Genomic DNA, 26,140 nt, shown 5'->3' with positions numbered 1-26,140 from the left:
TCAAATATTTTAAATGCTTTTTAATATTTTACATCCCTCTATATCTTTTACCCTTGAGGTGAGTAAAAAAAATTTACATCTTTAGATTTGACGATTAGCATTATCAATAATGTATTGTGCAAAATAAATCACTTAGTTATGTTCCACAAAAGTTTTTATTGTTCGAACCCAGTGTTTTGACTAGTTTTCAGTCATTATCAGTGAGGAACTTATAGACCAGATAAATTGTGACAACTTAGCTGTAATAAAGGCAACAGCCTTGAGATTCTTGATAAAAAAAATGACATTTACTGAAAGTTAGAACTTTCCTGAATGATGATCATTTTGAAATACCTCAGAATGACCCCTCTACTTGGTTTAAAAATTAGTCAAAATGAACTCTATCATAATTATTATAGCAACTTGGTAATGATTGTATACTAGTCAGAACAATAAAAGTTTTTATGGAACATTACAAAGTGATTTATTTCACACATTAGATACATGGTTCCACAAAGTGAAGCCTGAGCAACTGATACATCCGCAAGGAAGAGGCAATCTGATGTATGATTATGTACTTACGATTATTTGCTGTTTTCATTACATTTGTGTTAAACGAAGGATTTGTAGAAGGCTCTCGTTCTTTCAAGTGCACTGATCCCCAAACGGTCACCCATACGTTCCTTTCCCTTCTCGCGCACCCCATCTCCTTTCTCTCCCAAAAAAAAATCCCTTCCCCTTTTCTTGTCCACCCCCAATCCCTCCCACTCTCCCCTTGACCCGTGACAAGAGGTCACCATTGATACATACTTCCCGAAGAACCCTTGAATATCTGCAAGTGTGTCAAGTAATAAGTGTTTTCACTTCAGCATAAAACTAGATGAAACTGGAATAAACGGAGTAGTACTTGAGAATAAAATAAAATGGTAAACTTCCACACAATTTTATTTACTAAGTACCGACCTGGTTTCGACACGTAGTGTCATTATCAAGGTACCAATTTGGCTTTCCAAGTTCTATATATACCATCCAGCAAGAGAAGGTAGGGTGGAAAGCAAGGGAGGGAAGGTCTTTGAAGGAGGGGGAGGGACTAGGGATTATGTAAATCAGTGAGGTAGGAAGAGAAGTCATAGCAAACAGGAGAGGAGCGGGTGTTGGCGAAGGTAAGAAATTAAAAAAATATCTATGTATTCGCAGAGCGGGAAGGAATGTTCTGGGTTAAAAGAGGCGATTGGGTAGAATACACTTCATCGTTACAAAGATTATGCGGGCTATTAACAATTTCAAATTTCTTGTAAAAGTCCAACTTTTGCCCTTTCTCTATGTAATGTAAAATATCAAAATCAAAGTTACTAAAATGTTTACAATGATTCAAATTTTTTTGATTTTGATATTTTACATTACATAGAGAAAGGGCAAAAGTTGGACTTTTACGAGAAATTTGAAATTGTTAATAGCCCGCATAATCTTTGTAACGATGAAGTGTATTCTACCCAATCGCCTCTTTTAACCCAGAACATTCCTTCCCGCTCTGCGAATACATAGATATTTTTTTAATTTCTAACCTTCGCCAACACCCGCTCCTCTCCTGTTTGCTATGACTTCTCTTCCTACCTCACTGATTTACATTGTAAATAAAATTGTGTGGAAGTTTACCATTTTATTTTATTCTCATGGATATAAAACATTTCCACCCGATATCGCCGTTCACTGTGAATTATGGAGTGGTACATGGTTAGAAAATGCACCGAAGCATGGATCATCCCAATAAATCGGGAAAATTGAGGCAATTGTGCATAATTAAAGTGATTGTTATCCTCCAAAATTACAGGTTTCTTTTATGTTGCGATATTCTGCCGATTCATAGCAATAATTTGTCATAACAAATTCCATGAGGGTCATGGCATCAATTTCAGGTACACTATTCGAACAAGAAGCAACGTTACCATCCATTTTTCTTATAACTGAATTATACGAGGTAAAATGCTTGTATTTCATCATCCCAATGTCACATTATGAATATCCCAAGTAATAATCATGGCACAATAGCAATAGGAAAACTTGCCCAAGAATAACAGAACAAAATAAAGAGACGATGAGCGGCTAAATACTCCCTCAAAACAAATTTTACAGCATGCGCTCAGCATATTTCCCAAATCCCTACGATTGTTTAGGCACCTATGATGTTACGCCTGGCCTTTGCAATGCTCAGGTGTCTTCACGCAGTGGTCAGCTCAGAGAAATTTTTCTCGATTTTCAGTCAATTTTTTCATTTCCTTTGACGATGAATGGAGAAACTTTATGTATTTTCGCGAGCTAATATTATATCTGTTTTACCAGTTCAAAATAGTTTTTACAACAATCGACAACCCTTGCAAGTTCCCCATTATACAAATATGTAGTTCTTTGGTCTTAGTTCGAGATTCAACGAGGTTGGCATGCCTTCGACATGTAATTACAGCAATATTGACACTCCACACACAAGGTAGTGGTGAACATCCTAAAAAGGGACATTTACAGATTTTGGCCAAGCATAAGTAGTATCTCAATGGCAGATTCAGTACTGCTTCCCGATGGGCATTGATAAAATTTTTGGTTTCCGGCAAAATTGTATACATGAAAAGCTATACTCCAGGAATTATTAGCAGTCACTTGACGAAAAAAACATAAGTCAACAGACCAAATATCTTTAGTCATCCCCATGTAATATTTGTCTTATAAAGTAGCTAAAAGTTTATTCAGTCATTAAAATATGTACAAATAAAAAAACATTTAACTCCAATGACAACTGGTGAAACTTAAATAAAAAGTATAAAAACATAACATTAACAATCTGACATTTTCTAACTCAATCTCCACACAGATGCATGAGAAAATCCATTGTTTTCTAAGCAGCTGTGTTCTGGGAGAGGATACTGCTTAACCAAAGACAAACAAGGCACATCATGACTGCCTTGGCTACCTGTCTTCGTAAGTTCAATGAAGGCATAGCGACCAGGGTCACCTATTAATACGAGTGCACCCATTGATGACCATTTTTTTACCGCAGCCATTACTCTGAAATAGCAGGAATGAAATGGAGAATTTGAAAAATGTATTATATAGTACATACAACTACTCCAATAGTGCACAACGAATATAAAAATTTCACCCAATATTTAAATCGGGGGAAATAAGTAACATAAATTTTGCCTCCATGAAACTTGAAAACCCTTAACATAGGTGACATTAAATTTTGAGCAGTGCTTATTCTACGCCAAACTCATTCTCTCAAACTCACTCGCCAAACATTCTCAACAAGGCCCTGTCATCAACCAACTTGGATTTTCATTAAACTAGATGTTCATTTTGGTGTGAATATATTTTGTATGAAATTTTAGTAATGCATGCTCAAATATTGTTTGCTCTCTTGAGTAGAAGCATACCTGTCCTCTACATTAAGTCATTTCATTTGCCTTTTGTGCCTTGAAAAAAATTGAATTTTCCGGCGAGAAGTAACAATCACTTATTTTTATGAAAAAAAGATGCCTGACTCAAGATTTTTTTGCAGAACCTTTGCTCATGCATTGGTGATTATTTTGAACTGAACCATGCGTCTGCATTCGATTGGCTTTTCCCTGTGGATGCATACAAACAAATAACAAGTGGAATTTTTTTATATTTTACTTTTTTGCAGCAAAACTATTTCATGCAGGGATTTAGTGATAGGCATGGGATCATTTTGCAGGCCTTAGCTGATTAACAAAATATCATGAAAATTACCATGAATTGCACGTTTCAGCAATGGAGTTCATTGCCAAATTTCAATTGCTCATATTTTAAAAACTATAGACACTTGGACAGTAAAATTTCACACCAAAATGAATGTCTGTGAGTGGAAGGTATATTTTATGAAGTAAAAATTCCTTCCTTAATTCATGCCTACCTAGGGTATCCACCTCTAATTTTGCATTAGACACCAAGTCATAACATATACGTATTCTCAGGCATGGTAGAAATTAATTTTCCTTTTATCCCCAGAATGTTCTTCCGATTTCCATAAGTACATAATTTAAAGCGACATCACTAACTGACCTTTTTGACATATCTGGATCATAAAATAAATCACCAATGATGACAACATCCCAAGGGTACTGATGTTTGGCAAAATTCTCCATCTCATTTCTCTCAAAGTGGTCTTCTGAAGAAATTTCTATAACTGTATCATTCAGAGCAGCATTCATACGAGCAGCTGTTCCTGCCACTGCAATGTGAAGGGTGAAAAATGTCTCATTACAGTAATTCGTTGAAGGCTACAAAAAAAAACTGATAAAATTTGTTTTGGTTGGTTAATCTTAGAGCAAAATTTTAAATAACCTAGTTTTTTCTCATAAAGATGTGTTGATTTGGTAATAATACTATATACATTATACATGTATTTAACATTGACATTATAAGGAAGGGAATACGTAAAAAACCTATTACACATATTATATTTATGTAAGGAAATGCTTAAAGGAAATTTGGAAATGATTTATAAAAAATATTACATTTTTCAGGAGACAAGGATCTTATCCTCCTCCAGTTTAAAACTCAAGCAGATCATTGTGGGAGATGCCAGGATTAATGCTGCTGTAACTCTACTTAATATCCTTTAATTAATATGTTGCCTTAATCCTTCATTTAAAGCCTAGAATCAACTGAATTAACAACAAATACAATTTGCAGGACAGAATTTGACTTTAAACCAGGATTTGAACCCAGATCTTTCATTAGCTTGTCAGCTATGCCGCTCCAAGTCATAATCTTTAAAACAAATTACAGGTTTGCCAAACAACCTGTAGGAATTGCAAGTTCATATATAGGAACAGACGAAGAGGATATCTGATTATTACGCCACTCCCCAAGGATATAAACATAACTGCATTTCTCATGAATGGGAAACATTAAAAATACTGTATTAAGAGGTGAGTGAGATTAAGTCGCACACAAAGGTGCAAAGATATAAACAATAAAGGAGGTACACTTGAGAGGAAATCTTAAAGGAGTTGATTAAAATAATATAGTTACATATATGACAGTATACACTAGAATATTAAATGTTCACCAAACATCAAATACTACAGGAATGTCACGGTGAGGGATTACCGAAGGTTTCTTTTTATTAAGTATGTACAACATTAAATGACTTGATGAGCAGAGTGCTATCACAAAGGTTTATAGCTGACTTCAATATAGCAGAGACAAATAGACAAAGCTCAACATACATGGATAGGCAACACCTCTGATTAGTACCACATCTCAAGAGTACTTTCATCTTCAATAACCTAAAAAAGACCCATACCTATCCAGCACTGGTTGCCCATTTAGTGGGAATTAAATCACACATAATGTAAGACTTCAAATGTAGACCTTCATTATGAAGGACTTTCTTGATGTTTTTATGTGAAATGTTTTTTCTTCTTAATGAATTCCAGCTTAGTTTAAGTGATTCTACATTTTGGTCAAATCAGTAATAATTTTATGGTTTTCTACACCACCTTTTTTATCACGTCTTACAACAAAAGAGAACGGAGATGCATAAAAAACATGGATACTGCAGCTGTAGTTACTTTCAAGAAAATTAAGCCTTTGTTTTAGGATTCGCTTCTATACTTATGAGCAGCCAAAGATATTCTTCAGCATCAACCAACTAAGTCATCAGCCAGACAACAATTACAACTTCATTACTTACCGATAGATTATTCAGAAGGAACTCAGTGCACAATTAAGCTGATCATCCTGGCTTGATAAACATTCAACCAGTTTTCTGGCTCAGTCAAATCTGCTACTTCACTTACCAACCCAGAACATCATCATTAGTCAACAATCCTAAGATTGGTTTGACGCAGCTCTCCATTTCTCTCTCCTATCCGCTAATCTCTTCATAGCAACATATTTCTTCTCTTTTACATCCTTTATAACCTGTCCCATATAACTCATTCAGGGCCGTCCCTTGCCCTTTTTCCCTTCCACTTGTCCTTCAACGATTGTCTTCATCAGACCATCATGCCTCAAAATGTGGCCAACTAAGTTGTCCCTTCTTCTGCTTAATGTTTTTAGGAGGCTTCTCTTTTCTCCCACTCTCCTAAGCACTTCCTGGTTACTCACACGGTCAATCCATTTTATCTTCATCATTCTTCGGTAGCACCGCATTTTGAATGCTTCCACTCTTGACTTCTCTGCTGCTGTCAACGTCCAAGCCTCGCTTCCATAGAGAAACATACTCCATATGTAGCATCTGATGAATTGAACCCAGAACAAGCTAAGTAAAATATTTATCTGGGTATGCATTAGAAATGTGTCACCCAACACCATGAAAATATCTAGCATTCCCACCGTATGAGTCCTACTCTAATATTGAGAATTGAAGGTAGAACAGGAGAGAAAATAACTTTCCTAATTTACAAATATGTATTGAAAAAAAATCACAAAAAAATTCCAAAATTTGATAGGATTGTACTCACCAAGATCAATATCATTTGCAATAGCCAGTTTAGCTCCACATTTTGATGATGCTATAGCTGAAGCTGCACAGCCACTCCCAATATCAATTACAGATAGGCCTCTCACAACAGCTGGATTATCTAAAATAAATCTTTTCCAAGTTGTGATTGGAAAATATGATGGCGATAACCATTTAAAATTATAAACTTTATAAATTTTCCAACAATTATAATGGACTAATGCTTGCTTGCATGCTGACAGCTAATGGAGATTATGCGCAAGATCCACAGAGAAAAAATCATTCGCCTTGAAGGCGAATGATTTTTTTCTCTGTGGATCTTTCGCACGATTGTGCATTGCGGGTGACTCCCGTAAAAGTTATCAGTATACTTTAAACTAATGGAGATTATTTTATGTCATTTTTTAACATTTGGCAAAAACTAACCCCCTTAAACCTATGGTAGTGCTCTTTTTTCCTGAGGTATTAGCACTAATTGTAGTGGGTAATTAAAAAAGAGAACCTTAGGGAAAAGAACATTATGAAATTGTTACTTAGCATATCTACATTTTTTTATACTTTTTATTTCATTTGCTATAAATTATTCATAATGAAACAACTACATACTTAAAAAATTATAAAATAAATTCAATAGCGGCAGCATGATGAAGTTGAGCGATATTTTTTTTTTGTTAGCTGATACATCAACTAGCCACACTTTTCACAAATGCCAAAGTCATTAAAACAGCTCTTTAAACCAAGAGTATTGATTATTCAATCATTTTTTCACCACAGAAAAAGGGATGACCACTACAAACTTGTAGACGTAAAATAGAAAACACTTCTTTCTAAATTATCGTTCAAATGTTTAAGTACCTACCTTGTGACCGCTTGTCCTCCAGGCCAATAAAATCCCCAAAATGGATCATTGAAAGGGCAGTCCTCCAACTGAGCTTTCCATAAAGGACACGCAGGTGTTATTAAGTGTAGAGCTATTTCAGGAGTAAGGTGATTTCTTGTTATTTCTGTATTTTTCGTAATAAGGGCCTTAATTTCTAATGTGTTACTAGGAAAATCACAGAATTTCAATTTTTGCCTGTAAAAAGATGCAAGCATTCTGAGTATTAAAACAAAGATACCCTCTCATGGGATTATTTCATACAAAGTCACAAAACTCAAAAAATACCATTAGAATATAAACAATATCAATATTTGAACATAATAAGGAATATTTTGTTCTCCCTCTGCATAGAATAGGGTGGTTTCCTATTACATATTTTTTTATTGCCTGAATCGAAAGATTATTACTCCTGGAGTACGTATTTCACGCTTTTAGATTTTTAAATGACGATACATATTTTTTTGCGATTATATGAAAAGTGAAAATTTTCAAGCGTGCGAAAATGCGATGGCTAAGTATGAATGCTGGGAAAACCCCGAGTGACGTCGCTCTGGTTCCCGCTGCCACAAGTGAGGTGACCTTGGGGCGAGGCTTTGAGCGCTGATACGACGCAGGATGCTAGCAGGTAGCTGAGTACCCTGCTAGCTGGTAGCGCTTGGCTTAAATAAGGATTATTATTACCTTTTCAAACGAAGAAAACTTTCCGACCTTAGGCAGTTTTAATAGGTGACTATTAAGACATGTTTCCCTGAGCTCTGTGCCCCATGCATGCATTAGTAATCTCAGGCGATATAAAACTCCTATCTACTCGTATAGAAACTAGGTCCCTGTGACGTCACTTGGAGTGGCATCACATGGGTGCCAATGTGGCCTTTTTCAAATGAGGATAAAATTGACCATTGCCATTCGTCTAAACCAGTATTTCTAAAACCAAATAATTTGTATATGATGAATACACTAATGGTGGGTAACGAATCGCAACCAATGCCTTTCGTTTTTGTTCCATGTAAAACGGAATGAGCATAGAAATTCTCCGGCAGCTGGTTTTATTCTCTCTAGTTGCTCCGCATGTTTGCTCTCGGCCGGGCAGTAAGTGTCTGACTGGAGAGAGAACGATGTAGAAGAATGTACAAAAAAAACGCAATGCCTCAGTGGCGCTGATCACGAAATGCATGTAGCGCAAACAACTTAGAACTACATAACACACTCAATGCGAGTAAATTCAAATTCTCAAAAAGTTTTCTTTGATGAAGGAAACTACCCTATTGCCTCGAAATTTCACTTTTCCTCTCACTAAACATAAACATTCCATGAATATTTTTTTAAAGCCTTTTTATTCTCAAGACAAGTGCAATAAACCTCTGTTCCCTTCTCTGGTTGCGTCACATAATTACAATTCATGTGATGGAGTGTCATGAAAAACACTATTTAAAATGGGCATGGAAAACTCTGAAAACATCTTATCTCTTCCCTTAAAACATTCCAACGTGTGATCCCAAGAAACTCATCAAACAGGGCCTGACCCTAAGGGAAAAATGCCAGAAAAGACTGAGTGGGAGGCAAGGCATTTGAGGTCTCTATCATGAAAATTCTTTGTTGAGACTTATCAACATTCAGGAATGAAGAGAAAAAGAAGACAATAGCAATGAGACAACGTAACAAGGAACATCTACACAATAATGAGGATAAGGAAGCTATAAAATGCAAAAAAGGAAAAGAGATAAAAAATTTAAAATATGTGCACAACTCAGGCAACAAAAGACGTATGTACATGAGAATAAACTGAACTTCCACACAATTTTATTTAAATACCGACCCAGTTTCAACACGTAGTGTCATTATCAAGGTATTATCACCATTCATAGTTTATTCTCATAGAGATCAAACATTTCCACAGGGTATCACCGGACACTGTTAATTAAGAACAAAAGACATGCTGGCGAATAGAGTCTGGAGGAATAGCATTGGACGAGACAACTGTTGTTACCAAAGCTGTTTGACATTTGTTATAAGAATTAAAGCAGGAGATTTGATGTTCAAATCAGTTAGATTCGAAGATGAAAGGCATTAATAAGCAATTATGCAAAAGGCTTGCAGAAACTGGTGGGTGCCATAGATAAACACTTTAAGAAATGAGGGATAAAGATTAATCATAAAAAAGATAAGGTCTTATGGTTTTATAAAGGTTTGAGAGTAAGAAAAATAAGGCTTAAGGCATTTCCTTCATAGTAGCTTACCAACTGAAATTGAACATGGAAGGTCATTTATAAAAGTTATAAAGAGCAGGGGTCCAAAAATAATGAGCCTTGGGGGACACCTTGGCATACTTGAAGTGGTTTATACAGAGTTATGTTATAGCCAGTGTCTGATTGGCAGCAATATTAAGATTTAGATTTATTCATAAAAATATTTTACCCAAAGCATGGCATTGCCCTTAATCCCTAGCCTTGAGAGTTTTTGGAGAATAGTATCTTATGATTGATACTATCAAAAGCCTTACTAAGATCATAAAAGATCCCGAGTGTACCATTTCCACTATCAAGGGCCTTGTGGATATGGCGAAGTAGCTGAAATGCGGCAGTGGTGGTGGATTTCCCAGCTAGGAAGCCATGCTGGGCTTGGTCCAAGAGCTGGAATGACTTAAGAAAGTTTGTGAGATGATTGAGAAAATTTTTATGTTTAAAAGGTTTTTAAAAAATGTTTTCCCTTTGATGGGAGTTGGGTATTCCATAGTATTTTAGAGGATTGGTGTCAAGAACTAAAGATTTATTCAAGGCATAATTTTATAGCTGCTAAAAGATGAACACCCTTTCTTCCAGAGTTGGGGCACCAAAAGATGATTATGACTAAGTAGTTAGCGTGACAATGTAGGAGCACTGGAATGGACTGGTTGACGTTGACAAGATTATGTCTAATGGAATCAGTTTAGTTATACCAGAATTTTGAGTTTCTCTGATATTATATCCATAGTATTACTGTCACTAAGTTCTCTAACAGTTGACAAGATATAATTATAGCAAGAGGTCACTCAAGACAGATGGGCCATCACTTAATTTAGGTAACAATGCAAATTTTTACCATGAATTTCGCAACTCTATCTGGAAGAGTGACATTCCCAAAAAAACATGCCCAAAATACATGAAAATATGCTACTTTTGATGGTGTTTTATATACACCAATTATGCCTTGCTGGGACCTCCTCCACTGCTCCTGTTTACAATAAGAAATTCTGAACACACAATGGAGTGCATGCAATGGAAAAATTGTAAAATGCATTTTGGAAATGAAAAGGCAAGTAATCTATCCTAATAGTTTTCCTACCCAAAACTTCTTGGCCATAACATGTTGGCAGTTCCTTTCCTAAAATATGTCCCCCTCTTGAATTTCTACAGCTGTTCTAAGGTGAGTGGTTCCCACCAAATCAGTTACAGCAACTCATTCTAATCTACTCATAGTCACACCAGCATACCCATCTTCACAGAGTGAAATCAAATATGCACCTACAGTCCGGCCGCCGAGAGTTGTCCGTTGACAGCTAGAAGGGGTAGGGGGCAAGGTTGCCAGGTAAGAAAGGGAAACGCCCACATCACATGTAAACAAAAGAGTTCCGTGAAGAAAGCAGCCAGAAAGGACGACGAGCGTGAAGGATCCAAAGGAAGAATCCTTTGTTTTGGCGATTCGCAGAAAGGGCTTGTTTTGGTGGTTCAGGCTAGTTTCAGTGCTTCATGCGCATGTGACAACTTGTATGACTAGGCGAGGGTGTGAGGTGCATTTGGGGGACAGCGGTTGGTTGCAAACCATGTTTGCGCAGGGTTCTCTGCCCCTCCTTTTAAAGTGCCATCGGACAACTCTCACCGGCCGAACTGTAATGCTGTGATCACAACATTAATTTAAAAAATAGATGGCCACAAAATTGAACTGATGGACCAGTTTCACTATTTATGCAAGTCATTTGAGAAAAATAGACTCAGTGGTATGGATATTAGGAAGAGAATTCCATATCCAATTGAAGTGCTAATGAAAAGGAGCTGATCATGATCATTGCGTAAAGTGTAAATAAAAGCTAGAAAAATCTCTGACTGGAAGCAGAGTGTTTTACAAGATAAACGCTGGGGAAGGAGGATGAGAATAGACTGGAGGATTAAAAGATATGGGTAAGTAAGAAGAGGAATTGAGGAAGTGAGATGGCATACATTATGTTCTATGAATTCTATTTTTTATTGTGAGATTGCAAACATATTAAACAGCAGGGCCAAAGATCCGGTGTAAGGGATGGCAATTATATTCGAAAATACTGACTAAAAGCAAGAAATATTACGGAGGAGATAAGGCAGAAAAGTTCTTCATTAGATATATTAAACTGACTGTTGATCAGCTTATGACACCTGCCCAGAGGGTTTGAAACTAATTTTAACATATTTCATAATCCAAAAAACTTCATTTGTTGAAGAATATTTTGTAAATTCATGATTTTTCAATATTTTGTTTTCTTTTACGAAGGAAAATAGTTTTTGTTAATATTTCGGGGGGGTCCGGACCCTGCCCCCCTAGCAACGCCACTTCAGATAAGGTATTACCAAATAATCTGTTTGGCTTCAGACTAATCAATTTTATGCTGAATGAAGCCAAATTTTACGGCGAAAATGCTTGAAATGTTAGGATTCGAGGCAAAGAAGCTGTATGAAGGAAATATCTCCTTAATTCCCTAAATTTACATTCTTTCAACAAGAAAGTAACACAATAACAGTCACCATTGTGATTAGTTTAAGTAATTTTTTGGATCCCTTATAGAATTATTTTAAATAAAGGGAGAATAAAGCAGAATTGATCCATATAAAATGATAAGAGCACGGCTGAGCAGGTGAAAAAGACCATAAGAAGTGACTGGGCAAAGAAGATCCTAAAGATTTATAAGACCCTATGAATGAAAGAATTTTCAACCACGCAAGACGAAAGCCCGTGATAATTTATAATTACCACATTGGTATTTTGTTAATGCCTTTTTAAAGGGTGACAAAAAATTGCACTTTTTAACAGTATATTGTCGAATTAGACAAAATTAGCATTGCACCCTTAGGGTTACAACTGTCACTGTGTTTTGTCAAAAATAGGGGGTAAGATAAGAAAAAACATTTTAAAAATATTTTTAAATCATAAGCAAATTAGTTACGATATACTTCACGTTCATGACCAGCCTACCTCCCCAATTGAAGTAAGGTCGAGGAAGTCCAACTGTATCTCGCGGCGATTTTCAGGGCCATTGTACAAATATCTGAAGGCTCGCTCACGAAAATAAACTTCCTATATCCATTTCAATAAAGTCAAACAAAAAAAAATATTTATAAAGCACTCTGACTGTATCAGAGTTAGTGAGCACATGTTCTCTGTTTACAAACTTAAATACGCTATCGCACGCTATCGGCATCGTCAAAGATTTTGCATAACTTCACAATATTCAGGGGCGTCATCGTGCCCGGTGAATTCAAATTGACAGACTTAAGTCCTCTACTTATTAGGGAAATAAAATAAGCAAAGAATATCGAATTATTTAAAATAAATCAATTGCTCGTGTCTTTTACATATTGTCGCTTTTCATATTATATACTTTCGATATTATATGTAAGAAGCCAATTTGCTCTATATCAAATACATTTGATAGATATATATCTATTTCATCTCGTTTGTTTTCTATATATAATTTCTGAGCCTAACGGTGTATAGAAAAAGAAATCACTTGTACCCCTTGGCTTCCAAACCACTCATATATCAATGACAACTATTAAAAATATACGTTTTCAGTATCAGTCCACATATTGACCACTGCATTGTAATAATTTTGGTGGTAAAGTCATAAATATTTTGTAAATAAAATAAAAATTCCTGCGATATTGCATAAAAAGCACAATTATATTTTTAATTGCGCTGATATGATTTCCTTCTGGATACAATTGATTTTGCCGAACAAGAGATAAAAATCAACAGATACACAACTTCCCTTAAATTACTAAACCTAACATAATAATATCTTGTTAAGGACATGTAGAAAAAAAATACAATGGAAATGGTGTTCCAATGCATTTCCAAGACTCAACACCTCTGAAAATGGAAAACCAGCTCATTACAGTAAATCACAATTTATAAGCCTTCAATAGTTTTCCTCAGATTTTTCGTGTCATGTTATGTATATAGAGAATAATTTTATAGAAAATAATAATGTTAGATACAGCCAAGACAAAAAAAATTAAGGGGGGCTTTCAAGAGAGGGTACTTTTCAAGGGTTCCATGTGGAAGTACACCTGGTTATGACGGAATCTTAGCAGAAGCTATTTAACCCTTTTCTGCCAAATGTGGTGGAGCTGATGAGTATTTTCATACACAGAAGACCTAATGTCGCATACATATAGCTGTCATGGATTTTTCAATGCATACGACTCGGCTGTAGCCGACACAGAGGAAAGGAAGTGGCCATTGAGGTGGCATTTGTCAGATGCATTCAAGCCCATCCTGAGACCCAGCTAAGCAAGACCTCTGCAATTTAGCCCAAACCCCTCACTCATTTACAGTCATCCTTACCGCAGGAATACATAGTGAAATGGTTATATTGTCAATGGTTTGTGAAATGATGCATTTTGTTGCATACTACAATTTTTTTATACTTTGAGATAAATCTTTGTTTTGTTTTGAGCGTAAGCAATTTTTAAATGAAATGTTAGCATTACATATAACGTTACAGTCTTACATATTTATAGTATTAGTACCTAATATTCACTATAACTTTGTTGTTGTCGACGCTAGAAATCATTTTATAATTCTAAAATGCTTAAAAATGTTAATAATTGCAATAGAATAGTAAATTATTGAAAATCAAATGCAATATTTGCTTTTAAAAAATACAGGTACATGATAAGTTAACCCAGGACTAGAGGGACTATGATTGGGTTAGAGGGTCTAGTCCAGTGGCTGGGGCAAGGGCCGGGCACCACACTGAGTTGGGACCCAAATCGGAGGAACAAGATTACCAAGGTAACGCCACCCCAAAAGAGAGCTCCGTGCAGACAGATTAAAATATTCTTTTGCTATTCGTAGCACATAAAATGTTTTCCTCTTGTAGGCACCAGTATGAAATGGTAAATGCTGAATGAGAAGGCTTTTACAATGACTACATAAACTGCCTAAAGAACAAATGGAATGCTATTGTAAATATTCATCTTGACTTAAAACACATTTAATACATATTCTACTGCCTCTCACACATGCTCAGTTTTGGGTAGAGCCAGGAGGAAACTTTCTTAAAAAAATAAGTTGAACACTTTCCCTTATGCCCTGCACCTTTGGTAATAACTTTAAGACCTATAAAATAAATAATTTTATTGATAAAATGTTAATTATAATCATAAAATCTGTGCAGCATAATTTTATTAAATACAATAAAACTTAACTTTGCATTCAATTACAACATGCATTTTTGCCACAATGGAGTTGAAATATGTATTTACAAAAATTCCAGAAAATTTGAACAAGCCCTCACCCAAATCTGACAGTGATGTTTTGAGAAAATACATGTGGTACTCACAGGAATCAATAAGAAACTAGAGAGAGATTCAGGGGTTAACTACCGTCTCCCCTGCCCTGATTCAGTAAATTCATTAATGCACACCATCAACATAGGAAAGAGTATCTCATGCCACTCACCGGGATACCTATGTCCTCCAGTAGTCCCCAAGAGACTTGATCCTGGATCTGCTGCAAATGTAACTTCAGAAAAAAATTAGACCTGCATAAGTCGCTTTAGCATATATATTATTTTATTTTCATGATGAAATCCTGCAGGAGAAAAAAACTGAGTAATGCTATGAAAATAATATGACCACAGTAAACTTACTTTTCTAATACAGATGATTTTCCTCAACTTGACACAAGTTCAGTAGAAATAAATTCATGATTGAGGAGAGAGACAAAATTGAATGTTCTAGCCTCATATGATCTCAACTGACACGTTTTGATCAATTAGATTAGTCCCAACTTTTGGTTTGGACATATCTTGGTTATGAAGATACCTTGTACTAAACACAAGAAGCTCAACATCAGAAACAAATACCTATTTTCTCCTGTGCAATATTTACAGTAAATTCAGCCATAATTTACTGTGGGAAAGTTGAAAGAAATAATTTCAACATATACCTATAACGTAAATTCTACATTGACAACCACAACCTTACAGCTACATTTTGGTCTTCTTTAACCTTTTCTCTGCTCAAGACGTAAATATACGTGTGGACGTTTCTTGACCCGGGAGACGAAAGCCGCATATTTCCGTCTGAGATTTTCCTGACCAAGAGAACGAAAGCCGTAAAATATAAGTTTTCTACCTCTCCCACTCTCATGACAGTCACGTGTGTACGGCGTCTTTGTTTCGGAACCCAACACTGTGGGGTTTAGGCTTTACCCTCGGAATCAGGGAGCAGGTACCCTGACCCCTCGTCTTTTATGACCCCTCTTAGCGGTAAGGGACCGCGGTCATGTAATTGTTTATCCAGTCAGTTTTTGAAATAAATATTTGGTCTTTTCTCAAGAAATATAAACTAAGAATTGAATTCTTTGTCTTTTGAGCTGCATTTACAATTTTTAAACGAAATTCTACGATAAGTGTTAACTTATATCTCGAGTTCTGAATAAACATCAACATGGAAATTGTTGCTGCATTAAATGCATAAATATTGACCTTAGAACTTCGTTTAAAATTTCACAATTCTCAGAAAAAAATGAGGCATTCAATTCAAAGTCTGCAATTTACGTGCAAGCAACAATTATCCATGTGCTAAATACATAGTATAAGCAATACATAAGTTGACCACGAACCAATGCCGCAGGTATGGTCGTACACCCGGAAAGGAGGGAGCATAACTACTCTCAGAGTCCGAGATAATGCGGAGTCCCAGCGGGGAGGGGTCGAAAAAGGTTCCGCGAGACCCCTCTTAACGAATATCCTCCAAAAATGCTCCGCACCAAGAGAAAGAAGAGTCTCTTGGGGCTCAGTACAGCAGTCATGCTAAGACGAAAACTCCATCGTCTCGAAAGGGTTAAATATACAACAATCATTCTTTTGACTTGTTCATAGCAAAAAATATCACTACCCAACATCTACATCTTTTCCACTGAATTCCCACCACCAGTACACATTTCATGGTTTTAAGGATATAAGAAAAAGATTTAGTTATAAAGAGGATGAGTAAAATATTTAATTTCTAGATTTTCCAGTGTTTACACAAGAGTACACATACAAAAGATTGGTCCAATAATGTACACTTATCACATGTTACGTCTATTGAAGTCTTAAATAAAATAGTAGAGATTGAGATCTCAGCTGGAATTCACAGAATTTGAAGCAAATCACACACTTGTTGAAATTAAATAACACACATAGCAAATTAATAAAAATATTTAATTCTGGAATGCCCACATCCAGATGCTGGATAAATTCTGTAACCTTCATTCGACCATGTTACATTAGAATGACATTAGAAAATGCATTTATAGAGCACTGGGCTTCCACACATCTCTGGATTTAACATCCTCAATTCACCAAAAGCAAGAGGATGGATACATTCCCAACTGAACCCAAGAAATAATATGTCACAGACACATCAATCAGGCTTTTGAAGATAAATTGTAGGACATAATATTAATACTACATGTCACTAGCAAAATCTTACTCCAAATACAAACCATCACATTATTAAGACACCATAGGCATTTAGGTTTCCAATATCAAGGCATTACATCAATGTGAAATCCTTAAACATTCAGAAGTTGTGTTGATGGGCTAAAGACATCACTTTTATAGCATTATTCAATGAATTATCATGAGGAAAAACTGGACAAGCATTACTGGCCACAACCAACTCACATTATGCTTCATGCAGGTGAATGCTGAGGTTCAGGTCAACTGCTTTCATAGTATAGCGAAGGATTGAGGCAGCACATCAAAGCTGAACACATACTCAAAATCAAGAAGTGTTTAAAAAAATAACATTAAAAACTTTGGTGAATCATTAACAGCACCATTAATGTGACCAGATACACCATAGACTGCTGATAAAAATATTTGGCAAGCCTATACGATGGACTAGAAATTGAAAGTTACAAAATTAATTTTTTTTATATATATGGAGTAATTGGATGACTAGATATATTTTTCACTAATAAACACTTAATATAAGTTAACAAAAATGAGCCATGAGTGTAAAAATATCTGGCTTGACTAGATTCCATCCCAAGATTTCGGAAAACTTATGTACCAAACACGAGACAAATACCAAAATGCTAACCTTGAGCATAAAATTACTCCAAAAATTCGTGGCAAAAATATAACAGAAAATTAGATACATAAAAATAGCATCATGGCAAATGTGAGCAAAAATGCATCTACAAAGCAGTCTTATTATATCAGCAGAAATTAGTCTACTTCCCAAAATTCTGCCTTAATATTCAAGAATAGTTCCAGTAGAAAATTTCTCCTTACATTCATTCACATACTAAATCTATTGGATTATTAGAATTTTAATTTATATGTGTGTGTTTAAAAAAATATAACACCCAAAAAATATACCCACTAGCTGTTCATGGTGCATAAATGCTGAATTTATACTATTATCACTGAAAGATTTCCAAAATGCAGAATAAGAAACTCAAAAGAGTCTTTGATATAAGATATCAAACAAATTAATGACATTCTGTAAGTAATTTAACAAAACTGAGGATGCTACTCTATTATTAAGTGGCAACTAAGAATTGATTTATGTATTGAGTATTTAGAACAACATGATCTAAAAATTAAAGAAAAAGTTTACCATTTGTTGACAATAAGTTAGGCACCCTGCCATAAACTGACATAAATTCAATGATAGGAAATGTCAACTAAATACCTTTCTTGAAATCACAATGATATTCCATATGTTTATGTCCTTAATCATCACAAAATATTTAACAGAAGAAGCTCTGTCATTTTAAACCTTCAATATTATCATCTGCCTCACTAATTAAATGCCTACACTGGAATGAGCAGTATTAAGATCTATACATATATTCTTATGTTTTATTCTTCTTTGAAGAAAAATAAATATTGGGAGAAATATGATGAATATTTTTTTGGACTTGATCTGGAATGTTTAGTTGTTCTTACATTCTATGCACACCTCTCACTCTAGATTCCAAACTAAAACTAGTACAATCATACAAATAAATAGTGACATATAAAGAAGTTTCAGGCACATATGCCGTTTAAATTCTAAGGCAACCTCTTGAAAAGTCTTAATCTTTTTTTGGTTGAAATATAAATAAATTTGCCAAAATATACCTTATGACTCTGCATATAGTGCCTCCCTGAATGTAGTATCCCCTATTTTTGTAGCCTAATTTCAAGAAATAGCTAATAAGACATTTGGACTAGAAAATAGCCCCTCCCAAATCTTTATATATAAATATTCTCACCAAAATGGGGGGATTCTGTTAAGAGAAATGGGGTAATACTATGACACATTCAAAGGCTATTATGCTATATCTTTGAGTGCATCAGCTCCGGATGCAATAAAATTGAGCACAGCACATCTCAATAATTACTGGAATAGCAATATCAATGCTGATTATAAAAGTGTAGCAAAAATCGATTGATGACTAGTACAAATGGCACATGAATCACAATATATTTCATAACCTATTATCAGTGTATATTCATTTATATTTGGTCTATTCACCCAATTTATTACACCTAGAGTCACAAAACACAGGACATTTTCACAGGCTTTATACAAAGATGAAATTGACCAAGCAGGGAAAATATAGCGGTGAAATTTTATTCAATGCGCCAAAATATTCAACCCCTAAAAATATTTAAAAAATATTTCTTATCAGCCTCAATCTAATTTGCAATGCATGTTTAGCAACACTCAAGAATGAAGCAATATTGCTTAAAAAAAATAAGCAACACTACAGTACAAATGACTAGACTAGATTAAAATAATGATAAAATACTAAATAAATAATATCAAGCAAAGAGTAAATGTACATTAAATACTCTAGGTTATAAAACACACATATGTTATAAAATTATAAAAGTTCTTGAAAATACCATTTTTATCAAGTTTTATCATAAATAGCATAGTATAAAATTTTGTTTTATAAAATGCTCAATTTACCTTGGCAATACCTAATCCTCTGTTAGGGTAAAATTATATAAAAATCATAAATAAGTATTAGGTACTTTTGTGGAATTGAGGAGTTTCTTCTTATTCATTGTTTTTGCTAGACTGACTAGAAATCTCATAAAATGTTACAAAAATTATAAATATAAGAATACTTCACTTCCATAGTAAATGGAATCGATTAAATATTACTTTTTTCTTCATAAATTAGCCTTCTCCTAATGCTTGGAATGATGTAAACTGGACTTATGCAATGGCCTGCAAAACATGGCCACAATCATTCCTCAAACAACTGTTACACTTGCTGTTCACTGGCATTATCCCTTGTCTCCTTTCCGCATGTCTCAATTTCAGGGGGTGATACCCTGTTAGGCAGAAGAAATAAGAGTGAAAGATGCAAACATGTTACATATTTCAAGTTTTCAAAAATACTTCACATCTTGACCGAAATATGTACAGCCAAAAACATCAACGAAAAATTTGCTAGCTTAGCACTTTTTGTTAACAGTTTCAAATGAGCCATTCATCTTAACATTTGAAGAGCTTACAACAGTGATGTTTTCATTTTTCTTTTTCTAAAAATTTATAACATTAATATATTGCTCTATCATTAATTACAATTTTAAGACCTAATAGTCACCAATTTCTTTTCCAAAAGCTGATTACAAGGAAGACTTCAGATGATTCCACCATGCTCTTCCAATCCTCATGACGATAGGGTAGACATTATAGAAAAAGTTAAATTTGTCATCACAAGGACAAAAGAAAATGGAAGAAATCCTGAAAAACTGACTGCAACAAAACAATCAGTTTATGGAAGTTTTTTTGATGAAATACTCACGGAATTGTTCTGTCATAAATTACAAAATAAAATACACAACTATTCAAAATTTAAAAAATAATAAGTTTTCATTCTAACGCAGGGGAAAATTTAAGAACATAATTGACAGAGACAGAAATCCATTAATAAACATTTTTTCAAATAAAATGACAAAGTATACATCCTTTCAAAAAATGCTAATACCCTATATAAAAAAATAAAGAACATGATTTTTACTACCACATCAGATGGAGATAATGATAGGTCAATATTTACAATTATTTTGATTTAAAGGATTCTAAATATGTAGTTTAATTTTAGTGTCTCTCTTCATTGGATGTGCTTCTGAACTGTCTACCTAGCCTGCTTATACAATGGAAGCATACAGGGTAGGATCAAATAGTAGTAGGACTGAGTTTCCATAGTGCGAATGGAGCAATAGAGGGGGACCGGACCACTTGGGCATGATAGCGGGGAGCCTTCAAAATCAGAAAAGCCCTGAGTCAAAATCAGAAAAGCTGTGAAGGAGACCCTCGTAATGATGGAGGTAGGCTGCAAGATTGCTGTCATGAGATGCTCAACAGTAAGTGAGAGGAAGAAACTGTTCTGGGAGGGGTTGGTACATAAACAAGTCACAGCGTGAGAAGAAAGCAAGAATAAGCTAGTCAAAGGTCAAATCCAAGCTCATCGTTTTTTACCATCTCGTGGTGGTTCACAGGGAGTACATAACCACTGGGAAGACTGAGAATGCCAGTTTCTAAGTGGATGTGCTTTCTGAATACATCCTCATGTCTGCAGAAACACGTCTTCCACTTGTGGCCAACAATTCCTGATTGTTGAAAGCTTCACCATGACAACGCACTGTGCCACACCGCTCTCCTGTCCTGGTGACGGAGTTTCTAACCAAGCACAGGGTTACCACATTGCCCAGCCCCATAACCGCTGTCTAGATCTGGCCCCTACCTATTTTATGCAATGGCAATAATGATTTCGTTTATGCTCTCATTGCAAACTTTCCATTTCCTTTTCATCATTTATCTTCCACCACAAACAGGTTTTTAGTTGATAAAAGTTTTAAGTGCTGATTATGTTAGTAAGTAACTGTACGAATTTATAAGCCATTAGCATAGCTATATAGTACCTGCAGGGCATTGATAATGCTTATTCTGTCAAATTCAGAGGAATTATATCACAGGAAGATTTAAAAATGGAATTTTGAACTGCTAGACTCATTGCAGGCAGAAAGATGGCTGGAATGGCAGGTACGATGCCACACCAAAAGCTGTCTTTGAAACCACCTATTAGTTATTACTTAACCTCAGTTCAATAAATATGAGTAGCTGACTTATAAGGAAAGGATGGATATATGTATCTAACAACATAATTTATTCAGGGGATGTGTAAGATAAAATTGCTAGGCAAAAACCTTTCTTGAGCTTATTTGTCTCTATTGGTATACTTACCCAAGATTTCTCATTTTTGAAAATCAACCACCACCCATGATAGAGAAAGAGGTAGTATGTACACAGTATACATTGAAAGAGGATATTGATAAGGAGATAGTATGAGCAAAGGTGACTGACCAGACAAACCATATGCATGTAGTACAGTTTAGGGTATGCATGAATCAGAATACATTCAAAAAGATATTCAGGAATGTTTCTTATGCATAAAAAGAGTTATTGTACATGTTCCATTTATTTTCCAAACCATTACAGAAGAGTTGATCACTGACTTTTTAAGTAAGAAGGTAGGCAGTTTGAAAAAATTGTAATGGTGAAAGTTTTAAATGCAATGGTGAAATTTTATGCAAGAGAGATAAAAGATTGGCTGGTAGAAGAAAAGTTGAAGAGGCGCATCAAATTATTTGCAGAATTGTTAACTATCGATGATGATGATGATAGAAAGTTTAGGAAAAATCATGTCTTATTTAAGCCTGTACCTTCCCTGCAGTAATGAGCACTTATGATATAGCTAAATGAGTCAATGGATCTAATGTTACAATGTACACCAACGAATACTTCAGGGCAAAAGGATACAGGAGAACTTCACATATCCATTTTATTAGAAGGGTGGGCCCAATTGAAAAGGCAAGATATTCTAAATGTGATTATTTTATTAGCAATTATTAATTTGGTTTCTTCACAATATTTTCTCTGCACCTTTAATTCCTCTTCAGTGGAAAAACTAGTTTCGTTGAGGAGGAGAAAGGTTATTTATTGAAGAATTCTACCGATAAAGGTAGGTTAGCAAGGAGCTTTACAAAGCATGCGGCAGTCTCCCCTCCCCTCATGGACTTCCCTCTTGAAATCAAAATAAGGCCTACTCCCTTTCACTCTAAGTAAAAATCCTATTCCCCTCCTTCCTCTCCCTCGTTTACCCAGCATTCTACCCTCTAACACTGTTTTCAAAATGATTACGCTGTTAAGTACTCGCTTCATACATACTTTCTGTCTCCTCCGTATCTCATCTAGAAGCTGCCTCTCTTCACCCACCATGTCCAGCACTTCTTCATTCCTCTTTTTTCTGTCCTCTTCACCTTCTCCATTCTCCACCACACCTCCAGTTTTCTCTCATCCTCCTTCCTAAGTGTCTGTAAAGTGCTACAATCCAGATCAAACTCTTCACTAACCTTTTCTTTAAACTCTTACATAAAGATCCTCTCATAAGCTCCTTCCTGTTTATGAAAACTTCCTTTGCTAATGCAAATTTCTTCCTGACGTCCTATTGCTGTATCATTTTTCCTCTTATGTGCGGCCCAAATAGTTGAATTGCTTCACCTGCTCAAAATTTTCCCCACCTACTTTTACCAGGAGTCTCACATTCCTAGCTCGCGATGCTTAGCAAAACCGCATTACCTTAGTCTTATTGTGATTAATCCTCATGCCATATTCCTTGAAGCTCTTGTCAAACCCATCCACTAGAGCCTGCAGCCCCAGCCCTGACTGGCTAATCAATGCTTTATCATCTGCGAACTTCACTGATTTAAGCATTATTCCCCCCACATTTACTCCAGCTTCCAATTCACTCCACACCTGTCTTACCATCTTCTTAGCTTAAACATTAAAAAGGAAAGGTGATATTGGACACAGCCTTGTTTCACTCCTTGGCCCATGCTTGCCCACCCAGATTCTCCATCTGCTACCCTCACTTGTGCAGTTTGGGCCTCACACAGATTATGAATGAGTGGCCTATCCCTCCAACCTACGCCTATCTTCTCGAGAATCTCCATTAGCTTTACCCAATCCACTCCATCAAATCTTTTTCAAAATTCACGAAGCAGGCATACACGCCCTGGTTATATTCTAGGTTTATCTCCACTTGGGACCTTATTACCGCAATTTCATCTTGAGTTTACTTTCCTTTTCTAACCCAAAACTGATCTTCGCCTTAATACTCAATTCCCCTCGCCTCCATTCATCCGTTTAATATCCTAAGTACCAAATTCACCACCTTCAATACTAGGCTAATCGTCCTATAACCTCCACATTCTACAACTTTCTTCTTTTTTGGTAGAGGAATAAGAACAGTTTTTACGAAACCATCAACCTGAAGCCTCCTTCTCAATTTGGACCTCGCTTCAGCTTCCATAGGTGGTTCTTGATCAGTAAGAGATTCATTGTAATCTCATTAATATAGCATGGTACACACACCAATATTTGAACACAAAATAAAATGCCAATAATATTTGAAAATGTCAAAGGCATTTCCTTCTCTGTCAACTATAGTATTGAATCTCCTGAAGAATGAACATGAGGATACAGTTAACTTAATGAAATTATCACCAAATTTCATGCAACAGTGATTAAATTAGGCCCTTTTTTGAATGAAGAACTCCAATGAAAAATTCACACTGAAAACTGAACATCCAACAACTAATTTAACTAAAATCCAAAACATCCTCCAAAAATTCTACCATACAGAGACTGCCAGAAGCTGAAATGAAGTTTAATAGCACAAAGGACATCAGAACTTACTCCTTCAACAGAGCTAGGACAATCCCATTTTTTTCTGCATGAATGACTTTAGTATCCTCTCAATACAAACAAAAATGGGTTATATTATTTAATATGAGGCATACTTACTGCACAGCTGTGGAAGATGTCTGTGCCCATGAAATCCTGCGTAAGGAAAGGCGAGCAACCAAAAGCCGGTGCTGGTGACGCAAGTTGCGAAGGTGCAGGCGATACATCTCTTCAGCACGAACACGCTCTCCAGCAGCCAGCTCCCTTTGAGCCTGAATAGAGAAAAACATTATCTCCTTTACATTTATTCTGCTTCTTGAATCAGCAGGATCTTGAAGGGTAAAATTACTTCAAACACGGAAACCGATGAAAAAGAACATAAGGAGATAAATTAATTTGAATGTATGACATATATTGGGGAAATATGTGAAATAAACTAACTTTAAAAAATGGGAAACAGCGACGAATTGATTTCAAGTGGGAACAAAATAAAATCATACCTGTGCCCGTAACAGATCAGCATCAGCAGCTGCCACCCGAGATTCAAGTTCACGAACTCGAAGCCTATGCTCGACTCGTCTTTGCTCACGCTCCTCTTCCAGCATAACCAAACGGGTCTCTAATTCTCGCGCATCAGATTCTCCTTCTATGTGTGATAGCCTACCCTCCCACCTAACACTTTCACCACTACCCATTTCACCAGATGAGTATGGGGAGAGTGGTTCTGGAGACATGTGAGACACTAAAAAAAATAGACACTGAATTAGCCACAAAATCAAAACGTATGAAAATTAAAAAGGAAATGGGAGAAATAAACCAATGAACGCGATTATACTAGCCCAATAAAATATCACGGCAAACAAATAAATTTCAAATTAAAGCCACTTCAGAGATTCTTCAAAACACCAAGTGGATACGCCTAATGCTAATTCTAACATGCATTTATTTATTACAGTCCATAGGCGATTAATACCAAGAAGCTAATAATCACCTGTTGTTTGGCAATACTGCTCTGGCATACCGCGAGAATCCATATCATCGTCCCCTTGATCCTGGTCCTGACAGGTATTTACTTCTTCTTTGGGCGTCGCCTCGGGCTCTGTAACGCAATTACCCAACAATAAGAACTCATCAAGCAAAGAAAAATAACGCCACAGTAAAAAGAGACGTCGTAAAGACCCTTAACGTGAGATACAAGCTCTTTATTTTTATTTTACATTCAAATTTTCACTGCTTACCTTCCCCCATAGCAGAATTGTTGGCCATTGAAGATAATATATGAGCAAGTGGTGATGGCGTTGAAGCAGAAGACGATGGAGTAGCTGGTTGGGATCCTGAAGGATTTGCTGGCCACGTTTCCAAATGCCCTGGTGGAAGAATCTGTTTACTTTCCGAGTCATTATCCCATAATGTTGGCACTCTGATGGTTGGCATCATATCATCCAAATGTTGCGATAGTGCATGCGAAAGTGCTGTATGTTGTACACCTATTGCTCCCAATTTTCTTCGAAGTGCTCCTGTTTTATCCTGTTTGGCCCTTGTTTTAATGTTATCCCAACACTTTTTGAGCTGTGCAACTGTTCTGTGCGTGACACACTTGTACATGTTGAAATCGTGACAAATTCGATCCCAAATCTTCCTTTTCCCATCTTGAGATACTGCGTCAGTCTTCTTGCTTTCTAATATATGCCTATACTTATCTATAAGGGCCAATAGAACCTTTTTTTCGTCAAGAGTAAACAGAATCCGTTGCACCTTTTTGGACATTTTGTTGTTTACTCCTTAAAACAAATGCTAGACATAAACGTCAAA

The 26,140-nt window shown here is 35.8% G+C and overlaps 2 protein-coding genes across 2 annotated transcripts; both read right to left on the bottom strand.

Annotated features, from left to right (window-relative positions):
* Window positions 1-2,686: 2,686 nt before the first annotated feature.
* LOC124156048 (electron transfer flavoprotein beta subunit lysine methyltransferase-like) lies at window positions 2,687-12,767 on the bottom strand. Its single transcript, XM_046530347.1, has 5 exons — window positions 12,543-12,767; window positions 7,323-7,538; window positions 6,465-6,595; window positions 4,054-4,222; window positions 2,687-3,036 (listed from the first exon to the last, which is right to left on the bottom strand). The coding sequence occupies exons 1-5, from the start codon at window positions 12,602-12,604 to the stop codon at window positions 2,823-2,825; spliced, it is 792 nt and encodes a 263-aa protein (XP_046386303.1). The 5' UTR covers window positions 12,605-12,767; the 3' UTR covers window positions 2,687-2,822.
* A 3,790-nt stretch (window positions 12,768-16,557) lies between these two features.
* Window positions 16,558-26,121, bottom strand: LOC124156046. The gene is made up of 5 exons (XM_046530346.1): window positions 25,567-26,121; window positions 25,320-25,427; window positions 24,829-25,070; window positions 24,449-24,600; window positions 16,558-19,908 (listed from the first exon to the last, which is right to left on the bottom strand). The coding sequence occupies exons 1-5, from the start codon at window positions 26,093-26,095 to the stop codon at window positions 19,839-19,841; spliced, it is 1,101 nt and encodes a 366-aa protein (XP_046386302.1). The 5' UTR covers window positions 26,096-26,121; the 3' UTR covers window positions 16,558-19,838.
* Between the last annotated feature and the right edge of the window lie 19 nt (window positions 26,122-26,140).

This window comes from Ischnura elegans, chromosome 3 (genome assembly GCF_921293095.1).
Source record: "Ischnura elegans chromosome 3, ioIscEleg1.1, whole genome shotgun sequence".
Taxonomy (NCBI): Eukaryota; Metazoa; Arthropoda; class Insecta; order Odonata; family Coenagrionidae; genus Ischnura; species Ischnura elegans.
Note: the sequence above shows the minus strand (reverse complement) of the source record. Positions and strands in the feature narration are given on the sequence as shown.

Coding starts and splice junctions, on each gene's coding strand:
- LOC124156048 (XM_046530347.1), bottom strand. CDS start 12,604: ATGGCCCTGAAAATCGCCGCGAGATACAGTTGGACTTCCTCGACCTTA. Junction 7,539..12,542: donor ACCTTACTTCAATTGGGGAG/GTAGGCTGGTCA, acceptor ATCTTTTTACAG/GCAAAAATTGAAATTCTGTG. Junction 6,596..7,322: donor GGAGGACAAGCGGTCACAAG/GTAGGTACTTAA, acceptor AACTTGGAAAAG/ATTTATTTTAGATAATCCAG.
- LOC124156046 (XM_046530346.1), bottom strand. CDS start 26,095: ATGTCCAAAAAGGTGCAACGGATTCTGTTTACTCTTGACGAAAAAAAG. Junction 24,601..24,828: donor CTGATCTGTTACGGGCACAG/GTATGATTTTAT, acceptor TTCTCTATTCAG/GCTCAAAGGGAGCTGGCTGC. Junction 19,909..24,448: donor ACATCTTCCACAGCTGTGCA/GTAAGTATGCCT, acceptor TCTGCCTAACAG/GGTATCACCCCCTGAAATTG.